We start from the raw sequence: 11084 nt of genomic DNA on the forward strand, positions 1-11084 counted from the left end.
ACAGCGCTGGCCAATAGGAATGCTTCTCCGTCGTTCGCCTTTTCCCATTGAGTAGAGAGAAGAGGCGGGCTCCCGCTTGTGACGTCACAGAGAGGCAAACCCGAAGGATTGACAGGTCAACGGGCGAATGGGGAGGAGGGATGAGATGAAATTGGTTGCTGAGGGGAGAAAGGGGCGGAACGGCGGGCGGAATGCGGCGCGCCTCCCGCGTGCCAGCGCGCGCTTTCGGGGGGAAGCGGCGCGTTAAGGGGAGGAGAGGAGGGAGGGGAGCGTGCGCCTTCCATCGGTTTGTTTATTATTTTATTTTATTATTTTTATGTTATTTTTATTATTTTTATTTGATTTTATTTTACTTTATTTAATTTTAATTTTATTTTTGTAAGTCTTTATGGGGCTGCTGAGAGTAAAGCAGCCCTTGGCACGCGTGTGCTGCAGTGCCCTGTACAGCCCCCTAAAATAGGCAAAGCCGTGGGCACGGCTGGAACCGGCAGCCCTGCGTTGCTGCTCCTCCATCTCTCTTGCTTTCCAGCGCAGATCGCATCTCACGTGGGTGCCCTCAGCATAACCCCCTCTGCAGGGCAAGGCGCGGCCATAAATCAAGGCTGGACTCCAGAACTTCCTTCTTGTAATGCAGCCTCGTGCGGAGAAAGGGCCGAGTTAGAGCTCGGCAGCAGCACTTCCGAGCACTGCTGCACGTGGTTCCTGGAGGTTTCATGCTCTGTAAGCAACAGGTCCTCTGTTCCCAAAGCGTTCGCCGGGGAGGAGACGTTGTGTTGTCATTGACCATAATGAGCCCTTTCCCCTACAGCCCTCCCTCTTGCTGCCTGATAAGAAATGGGATGAATCAGAGTGAAATACGGAGCTGTTTCCAGGTTATAGTTTAATCTCAAGCAGCTTTGTTGTGAGGAATCCTTTCCGCAGCAGCTCTGCACATGCGGGTGGTGCAGCAGAGATGCCAGCATGATGATGCACAGGGATTTTTTTGGAATTATTCCCACTCTGTGAAATTGTTTCCACACCGGCATGGCAAAAGGAGCCATCCATCAACAACATGAACTCAACTCAGTGTACCTACAGACCCTCCTCCATTTGCAACAGCTCGGCCTCGAGCAGTGGCTTTTGGCCCCAGATCCCATCAGCAGGGATGGAGCGGAGGGTGAAGCTTCCCGTGCTGCTAAAAGCCCGGGTTGGTTGCAGGTTTGCTCATCCACATGCCAGTGAGTGACTGCAGAATGCACAGCTGCAATCTGCACGCACGTTGCATCACACAGTCAGGGTGATTCAGACCCGTAAGGCCTGAGTTCTTCCTGCTGACCTCCGCTATGGGGCCTCTGCACCCTGCCACAGCCATGGAACAGCATTCAGTGAGAAATAAATGAACCATCCCAGTGTGACATTCTCCTCACAGGAGGACCCTCCCCAGCCCATCAGGGCGTTTATCGGGTCTGAGCTTCAGAACAGAGCAGATGCACCCATGCAGATAAGGCAGGAGTGTCCCATTTGTGGGCGGGCACCTTCTGGGAACCTGAAATTGGGGTTTATCTACCAGATCCAGGGAGATACATAATTTTTAAATTATTATTAATTTTTTGGGGCGTTTTCCCAATTTCCACCGTGGATTCGGTGCGGGCCGAAGGTGGGCAGGGAACAGCTGGTGCAGGGAGTTGCCCTCCAGCAGCACGTTGCAGGACACTTTATTAACTGGGATGATGAACAGCAGGTAATTGGCTTCTAATTGCAGCAAGGAAAAGGCACCTTGTAGCAGTGCAGTGCGAAGAAAAGGGATCCAAACAAATGTACCTGGTTTGCACTCCTTTTTGCAGTGCAATCAGCTTGAGCTTCGTGTCCAACACCAAGAAACCCCCATGGCATTTTTGCAGGCATTGCCATTCCCCATCCTGCACGCTGCAGATGCAGTGCCAACAGGAATTGTCAGTTCCCCACCACGGCTGCATTGCCATCAGCCCATCGTTCCCAGCCCTGCTCCTCCTAAAAAGATGCAAAACCTACAAAGAGGTTTTAAGCAGTGAATCTGCAGCAACCTGTGTGGGTTTGCTCCCTAGATCCGCCCTTAGGTAGAAATAATGGGTCAAAAGTGCACGTTTTGTGCTGCTTCAAACCTGAACTTTCTGTGCCGTTCTCGCCCTGCGAGCACAATGCTCTCCTTTTATTTGTTATCTCTATGACCAAAGTGGGTTGTTTTGTCTCCACAGTGGACTGACCCATTTATTCAACCATCAGTGCCATGTACTTGCTGCTCTGGGGAGGTGAGCAATGGAAAACAAGGCAAGCTGGGCACTGATCTCTGCATGGGTAGAGCCACGTTTCTGCAGCCTGGGAGGTGTGGATGTGAGGAATTTGGCCTGTGGGTTTTATTTCAGTGCTCCCATGATCTGACCTAATTTACCTCGTTCAGTGGATTAATGCAGCAGGGAGAGGCGGTCCCTGGGTATAATTGAGGGTTTTTTGCTTTACTTCCTGCACCCAATCTTTTTCACCAGCTCACCTTTCTGGTTTGGAGCCCTGGGGAAACAATGGGAAAAGCTCAGCCCTGTGCCATGCTTGTAGGGTTTTTGGGTGGCAGCGAGCACAAGGAGGCTGCTGGCTTTGTGCACGGCTCTGCTGTGTGCTTTCTTTTGGGCAAGCTGCAAAATGAGGGGTATGGGATGCACCCAAAGCGGTGGCGATGCTCTGCCATCAGCTGTTGGCATTGCAATGGCTGAGCTTTGTCACTGGGACGTGCAACGCTTCGTGTTCAGCTGCAAAGGGTGAGATGGGAGCTCTGCAAACGGGCAAGCAAATGAAAAGCCGGCTCGACTGGGATTTTACTTATTTATTTATTGAAATAGGGAGTTTTAACAACCAAAAATCCCCCACAAAAATGCAAAAAGAACTCTGAATTCTGCTCAGAGCTGATCAGCAGTCCTATATCTGCCAGTCCCGGTGCTGCTGCTGCAGGATGATATTGGGGAGGGTGTGGGCAGGGTGGGTGCTGTGCTGCTGCCAGATAGGGATGCATCTGGTGGGCTGCAGCCCCCCCAACTCCTCCATTTGAAATTGCAGATGCCCCAGCGTTCCATTGCAAGCTGAACCCTACAGTATTGCTACCCCAGGTCTATGTCATGCTCTGTGCACCGGGCACAAAGGAATGCCACAAAAAATGGTCGCAAACTGCTAAGATTTTCCTCTGCTGCTGCAGAGCCCATACATCTGGAAGTAATTAGCAGGCACAAAGCAATGCAGCATTCCTCCTGGGCCTCCATTTTGTGCTGCTTGCAGGCTCTGGCAACCCACTCACATCGGCAGTTCTGTGTGTTTTCATCAGCTAACAAGGGTGTGTACCATGCAGAAAGGATGCAGTGCTGCAGTCCTTCTAAAGAAGTCCCATTTCTGGCAGTCCTGCAGAGCTGTGCACCCACAGCATGGCTGCAGTGCTCCCAGGGCTCATTGCACCCAGTGCAAGGTGTTGCTGCAGCTGTGATGCAGCGTATCTGCATGCAGGAGGTGGACAGAAGGACTCTGTCTGCATTGCTTCTGTGATCAGTTAATTACAGCGCTGCAGCTAATGGGGATGATCACACTGAGCAACTTCGCCCTCATTGCATCGCAAAGTGGCAAAGCGTGGTGAGCCCAGATGGAAAGCAGAGCCCCAACCCCACCTTGGTTATTGGAAGGTAAAAGATGGTGCACAAAACTGATGTGCCAGACCTCGTGTGCAAAATCTGGTGTGCAAAACTCAGCTTGTAGACCTGGTGTGCAAAGCCTGGTGTGCAAACATCCAATCCCAACACGCAAAACCCAGCGTGCAAAACCGCTGTGCAAAAACCCGGTCTGCAAAAGCCAGCACGCGAAGCCGCTGTGCAAAACACTGCGTGCAGAACCTGGCAGAACCCAACGTGCACGATCCAAGCCGGTGTGCAAAGCTCGGCCCCGGGCTGCTATTGCTGCATCCCCGGCGCGTCCCATCTTTGCAGCGCTCCGGACGCGCTACCGCCGCTCCGTGGCAGAGCCCCGCACCGCTCTGCTCTCATCCAAACGCACTTTGGGGAATCATTTCCCACCTCTTCGGCAAAGCTCGGTTTCGGGACGGGCGGTGACAACAAGCCCCAAAACGCAGAGGAATGCTCAAAGGCAAATCTCGGATTCTTGCTGGGTCCGCACCGGCATTATGAATTTTTTGCACATTAAATATTGATATGTGTTACAGCTGACACGTAGTTACACGTTTCCCCGTGCAGATTTACAGGTCTCCGCGTTTTATCCGCGCACGCATCAGCCGCTCTGCGATTTAATTGCGATGAGCAGCCGCCCCCGGGCACTGAATTGGCGCCAACCCCGCGCCTAGCCACGCCCCCATCGCCCTTAGCCACGCCCACTTCGCGTAGCCACGCCCATTGCTGCGGTCACGCCCCCCGGGGAATCCCTTCCCAGCCCGCCCCCTCGATTATCGGCGCCACGTGTGTGCGTCATTGCGTCACATCCGGCGGCGCACCCGGAAGCGACGCGCTGCCCGGTTGCTATGCGGCGGGGTAGCGGCGCGGTTGGAGGTGCGGAGCGCTGCGCTGCGGCGTGGGGCGGCCCAGGCCGGGTGGTGAGGGCGAGAGCGGAGCAGCCGAGGGTGGAGGAGCCGCTGCTGTGCTTGGGGAGGGGCTTCAGCTTCTGGGGGTGCGGTTTTTTGGGGAGCGGGCTTGGAGGGGGAGAGTAGGCTGGGCCTTGGGGCCTGCCCGCCGCTGGGGCTGTGGGGGAAGGAGGGGGACGCAGGCTGTGGGGCCTCTGCCTGCTGCCTGCCTGCCTGCATGCCTGCTGCCCTCTCCAAGCACATCTGTGGGCAGCCCTGAAGTGTCCACTTCCTTCTTCTTCACTTCCTCCTCCTATTATGTGTTTGTATGTGTTGGTGAGGGCTGTCATCTCCTCAGACAAAACTTTCTCAGCTTTCAGCCCTGCTTATGTTAGAGATGCTTCTTTGTGGCCCTGCATGTGCGACGCTGTGTCTAGTTGTGTCTTGTTCTGGGGAGTTCAAGCCTGCACCCTGTGCTCCGCCTGTGGCTTCAGCAATGCAGAATGGTGGGGAAGGGTCTGCTTGTTTGACCTGCTGGTGCTGCTTGTTGTAATGCTGTCTGGGTTATTATGTATCTCTTATCGTTCTTTAATTCAGGAGGGGAAGAGCAATGGCTTTGAGAATGGTTGCTCCTTGTCAGTTGGATGTGATTGGCTGATTCTGGAACACCAACTGCTTCCCGTCTGCTGGTCCTCCCAAAATGGGGAGGTAAGAATCCCAGAAGAGCCGTCAAATTGTGATGTTGTTTTAGGGAAAGGCTGAGTACCTGCTCACCAGCTTGAGCCTAGTATGGAGTGCAAAGGTGGAAATGTAGTCTTGACAACTTATCAGGCAGTGTGAGCAAAACAGGGCTGGAACAAAGCAAATGATGTTTACAGAACATATATTCATCTTTGGCTCATTTCAGAATGCACCATGCTTCTTTTTGGTGATAAAGTCCATCTTTAAAGCAGATCGCAGCCTCACAGAATCCTTTTTGCATTTTAGGATCGGCGTTTCTTGTTTGCTGCCCGCTTCTTGGCACTTCAGCATCTCTCCATTGGGCTGCCCACGTATTTTCAACACTACTTTGCGTCAGATTGTGGTGATTGGAATCCTTGCTGCTGCTGTCTCTCTGCTTTACTACTCGCTGGTTGTCATCCGCAATAAGTATGGGCGTGCATCCAGGGACAAGAGATTCCACAGGTGAGAGTTGAAAAGCTCTGGTGGGAGGAAAGAAATGTAGTTTTGATTTGAAGGACGAATTGGTGCAACAAATGAATAAATAAATGGGGGGAAAAGTGAGTGAACGTCATGCTTTGTTTTTGAAGCTTTCCTTCTCCAAGTTGGGTTTTTATGGGCACTTCAGTAACAGTGTGATAATAACTCTGCTTCTCGTGATGGAAACTGTTCTGTTTTGAGTCTGTTGAGGGATACTTGCACGTGGAGTTTGATTGCAAGGTGATAATGCTGAGTTTTCTTCTAGGTATCTTGCTCGGGTAACAGACACAGAAGCTACAGATACAAACAACCCCAATCTGAACTATGGGATCGTTGTGGACTGCGGTAGCAGCGGCTCTCGGATTTTTGTGTATTGTTGGCCAAGACACAACGGTAACCCACACGACCTGCTGGACATCAAACAGATGAGGGACAAAAACAGAAAACCAGTGGTTATGAAAATCAAACCAGGTACTGGAAATAAATGATTTTGAGATGTGATTTTTCTAGATAGCTGTGTATCCAAACTTGGCTTTTTCTCAAACCAGCACTTAAAGCATCTGGGGAAAAGACATGTAGAGGTTGTTGGTGTGGTGGTACTCCAGATTTCTTTAGGTTTTGTTTGCAGAGAGCTTTGCTCATCGTTGGAGCTTGGAATGTGACACCAACGGGCAGGAAGGAGAGACTTCTGTGTGTGCTAAGACAGCTGCTGGTTCAGTTGTCAGTTAACTTGGTTCTGTTTATTTAGAAAGCAGATTATTTATTCACTACAAGGCTACTTGAACCAATTATTTAAATTGGTCATTGTAGCAGAAATGCTAAGTTGTGGCTTGAAGCAGTGATGGATCACCTGGTGGGAAGGCAGGGCCAACCCAGGGGAGCTCAGCTGCATGCAATGCAATGCACTGAGTGACCTGAAGGGCTGGAGCCAGGATCCACCCCTTCCCAGCCCTCATTTAAGGGTTGGCAGTGGAGGTAAGGGGATCTCTCTGGAGATCCCTGTGTATCTGAGGCCTTCCAAAGGTAAGCAGACTTTTTTTTCTTTTGTTTCTGCATCCATGGCTGCTGTGTTTGGGCTTGTCCTCATTTGCTGCAGCCTAGGACTTTTGCCACCCACATTGTAGCATTACAGTGATGTATCTACTATGGATTTTTGCTTAACACTGAATTATTCTCCAAATATTAGCTTTAGTTATTCATTTCTTATTTTCTTAGTTGAATTCCTGGCTTTGGGATGTTTACTCCTGGTCTGTGTGTCAGTTATCAAGATTTTCCCAACAGGAAATCCCAAAGCTTGAATTGCTTCGCTCTCATGTTTCTCTGTTTCACCAGGCATTTCAGAGTTTGCTAACACTCCTGAGAAGGTCAGCGATTACATTTTCCCACTTCTACGCTTTGCTGCTGAACATGTGCCCCGTGCAAAGCACAAAGAGACTCCTCTTTATATTCTGTGTACTGCAGGAATGAGGATTCTGCCAGAAAGGTCATTGGCTCTCTTAATTTTTGCATTCAGATCAGCAGGCCTGGTGTCTCTGCCTGTTTTTAACTGCTCCAACTGTAATTTTGCAGCCAGCAGAAGGCAATACTTGAAGATTTGGTCACTGATATCCCCGTGCATTTTGATTTTCTGTTTTCGGACTCGCATGCAGAAGTTATTTCAGGGAAACAGGAAGGTAGGTTTGTGTTGGAGAAACCATCGTAACCTTTGTAGCCTTTTGTGCTACAATCTGGGGACTGTTTAAAGTTATTTAATGCCTTTGAAAATTCTGGTTTGGATTTTGGTGAGAGATTATTCCTCAGTGGCAACAGATGGAGTGTGGAGATCATCTGCTGCAATCTCCTGGCTTGTCTAAATGTTTCCTAATCAGCAGTGACAATAACTCGTCTGTGTTTAGCAGTGATTTCAGTCCATTCTCTGGCCTTAGGGGGAAAGGGTGAGGATAAGACACAGCATTTGTGAATGAAGAACTGTAGAAGGGAAAAATGGTGTTAGAGGAGCAGTGTTTTGTTGTGCTCAGTTCGCTGGAGGCAGAAAATAACTTCATAGGAGTTAACATGCTTGCTTTGGTCTGAAATGTACACATGAACTTGTCAATGTAGTGGATTAGGATTTTTTTGTAGAATCTTGACTTGAAAAAGCAGATATGGAGTAATGTGATGGGAATGTCTGATGTTTAAGGATTATATAAGATGTGATATATGTTGTATTAACTCAGAATATTCCTGAAACATCCCAATGTTTCCTTATGTACATAGGAGTGTATGCATGGATTGGCATCAACTTTGTTCTTGGAAGATTTGAGCATACAGATGATGGTAAGTGGCCATGAATGGGATTTTGGGAAGGATTGAAGCATGTTTGCTGTGCCATCACTGTTGATGGCGTGATTTTTGGTAGAGATCTCAGTTAATAGTGCGTGTGTCGATGCTGGTACTTGATTAATGTGTATGTGGAAGTTTGGTGATCCACACTGCTACAAAAAAAACTCCTACAGAAATAGCGTAGAGCTGCATTCTGCCCATTCTAACTGCATTTCCCAATGGCTTCTGGTTGTTTTATCCAGAGGATGAAGCAATTGTGGAGGTGCACATCCCAGGCAGTGAAAACAAAGAAGCTATTTTCCGTAAGAGGACTGTGGGTATTCTTGACATGGGTGGAGTGTCGACTCAGATAGCATACGAAGTCCCTAAAACTGTAAGCTTTGCCTCTTCACAGCAGGTTATTATCTGTGCAACTTTCTTCTTTTCATTTTGGTTTATTTTAATGCATATTCCTTTTTTTTCCCCCCTCGTTTTCTTTGTTTTGAGTCTTATCCTTCATTCCATCACATCCAAGCCAAAGGCAAGAGAAGATGGCAAATATCAGCCCTTCATCAGCTAAGCACTTCATTTGTATTTCTTCATTCAAAAAGTTGATTTCAATTAGCACAACTTGTCACTAACTTTTAAGTGGGTCTGCTTTCTTTCTCTGTGCATGTGTGCATGTATGCTTGTACAACTTTTAAATCTGTGTGATACTAAGAGACTTTCGTAGTTTAGAGACAGAATGTTTATAGTTATTTTCCAAGATCCTGTACAAGATGTGGGTTGTCTCTTTTTTTCCTTCAGAAGTTGGATTGCTAGAAACTGAATTAACAGGACATGGGGATAGCAGTTCAGTTTGAAATATCACCTACATCTTCACCACAGTTCATCTGTTATGGGTTAGAGGATACAAGTTTCTTTGATGGGAGGCTTAAAAAGAACGTAACTTGCTCTAATTGCATTCCACTGAGCTCTAGAATAGTGCCTAGAGCTTTAGAATTGGATAACCTCCCATTAACATCACTGAGAAATCATCTGAAGTCAGAATAGTGTCAAAACTGTGTGGTTTGGCTCTCAATGCACTGCTGTAATGGAGACAATATGGCTATTTACACTCTTCCTGTGAAATTACAGGTACATACATCACAGGTGTATAGCTAAACAAAAGCATGAGCATTCAGATCAAACTGAGGTGGGGGAAGAGTTGCAGGCAACTGATGATGATGGTTGTGTGGCTTTATCTGTATGCAGACCAATAGAAAGCAGGTGTTCTGATGTGAAACCCCTCCAGGTTCCCAAACAGAGAATGGGCAACAAGTGACAGTGGTGCTTAAAGTCTGACTGCTGCTTCTCATCTTTTCCCAGAGGAAAAATCACTTCAGTGTCATTCGTAGCAGCTCTTATGCATTTCCTTAAGTACCAGTGGCACCCAACGCAGTGCTTTGAAAGTGCTTTGCTCTAACAAATAGAAAGCAATGTGAACTTGTGAAAAGCAAATAGATGCTTAAGGAGTGACATTTAAAGCTGTCAAAGGCATCTTCTGTTTCAAAGTGCTCATCTTCAAGTTCTGGTTCGTGTTGTTCATATTTAACCTCAGTGCTTGTGCTCTGACAGGAGGAAGTTGCCAAAAACTTGCTTGCAGAATTCAACCTGGGCTGTGATGCTCATCAAACTGAGCATGTGTACAGAGTCTACGTTGCAACATTCCTTGGCTTTGGAGGGAATGCAGCACGCCAGAGATATGAAAACAGTGTATTTTCCAGTACAGTGCTCAAAAATGGGTAAATGGCTTTAATTGCTTGGAGATACAGCTTCTGTATCCCCTGACTTAAATGTGTTTAGTCAAGTGTCTTGATGTAAAGCTTAGTTTATACAGCGTGCCACGTGTGATGTTGGAGCGTCTTTAAAAAAGGATATCTTGTTTCGATGCTTGCACATCTCAGAGCTTGATGTTTCTGATCTTACGCTGTTGCTTTCCTTCATCAGACTGCTGGGCAGACAGACTGGCATGACTTCAGATTCGCCGTACCTCGATCCCTGCCTGCCCGTGGATGCTCAGGATGAGATCCATCAGAATGGACAGATAATGTATTTGAGGGGAACAGGAGACTTCAATCTGTGTCGTGAGCTTATCCAGCCCTTCATGAATAAGACCAATGAAACTCAGACCTCCCTTAATGGTGTCTACCAGCCTGCTGTGCACTTTCAGAACAGTGAATTCTATGGTTTCTCCGAGTTCTATTACAGCACGGAGGACGTGTTGCGCATGGGAGGGGATTACAATGCTGCTAAATTTATCAAAGCTGCAAAGGTAAAGTGTTCTCCAGAGAAACTCTCTTTCTAGTTTGAAACAGCTGCTCTACAAAAGTGCTTCATGCTGAAAATCTTGCAGCAAAACTCTTCCTTTAAGGATCCCAATCTCTTTATCCTGTAATTACCTATCACAAGGCATCTCTTTTCCTCACTGGGAGTTCTTTTAAAATACTGCTTTAAAGCATGGTAGTAAAATATACTCTAAAAGAAATGATACAGAAAAGGATTGATACTGGAGAAGTCCAACCCATGGTTCTCTTGGGGTATAGAAGAATCAATTTTGTTTTCCTCTTGCTTTCTGGGTCTTGTGCCAGTTTCACAGGTGTGACTCCTAACAATTCACTGGGGACAGTCATGCTACAGTGTGCCCTATAGGAATATGATGACCTGCTTTAGCAGTGCCATAAGAATAGATTTCATCTTCAGGTGTATGACTGAAGAATTTAATAAAACAATTAGTTTAATTACAAATGCTATGTAAGCATCAAGATGGCTGTACAGCGAATACAGTGAAATAAGTGGTCAGACTTTCGTAGCAGTGCAAGGGATGCTGTTGTATACAGCTTTGGTATTTACAGAGCATCTCACCTGGTGGCATTTCTTTTCTTCAGGGCAGGAGCATGCTGAAGTCTCTTCTTTTTTTTTTTTTTTAAGGATTATTGTGCCACTAAGTGGTCTGTCCTACGGGAACGTTTTGACCGTGGTCTTT

General features: G+C 47.6%; 1 protein-coding gene across 1 annotated transcript in view; it reads left to right on the top strand.

Annotated features, from left to right (window-relative positions):
* The first annotated feature begins 4446 nt into the window (after positions 1–4446).
* Positions 4447–11084, top strand: part of ENTPD4 (ectonucleoside triphosphate diphosphohydrolase 4) — a 6747-nt gene continuing 109 nt past the window's right edge. Inside the window, exons 1-11 of the mRNA XM_010723086.2 lie at positions 4447–4547; positions 5156–5266; positions 5546–5743; positions 6024–6229; positions 7091–7241; positions 7328–7431; positions 8015–8074; positions 8323–8453; positions 9677–9843; positions 10049–10373; positions 11030–11078. Of these exons, the coding sequence (XP_010721388.1) occupies positions 5259–5266; positions 5546–5743; positions 6024–6229; positions 7091–7241; positions 7328–7431; positions 8015–8074; positions 8323–8453; positions 9677–9843; positions 10049–10373; positions 11030–11078 (1399 nt within the window). The 5' untranslated portion in view covers positions 4447–4547; positions 5156–5258. The remainder of the gene's footprint in view (positions 4548–5155; positions 5267–5545; positions 5744–6023; positions 6230–7090; positions 7242–7327; positions 7432–8014; positions 8075–8322; positions 8454–9676; positions 9844–10048; positions 10374–11029; positions 11079–11084) is intronic.

The sequence above is a fragment of the Meleagris gallopavo genome, chromosome 24 (genome assembly GCF_000146605.3).
Source record: "Meleagris gallopavo isolate NT-WF06-2002-E0010 breed Aviagen turkey brand Nicholas breeding stock chromosome 24, Turkey_5.1, whole genome shotgun sequence".
NCBI lineage: Eukaryota > Metazoa > Chordata > Aves > Galliformes > Phasianidae > Meleagris > Meleagris gallopavo.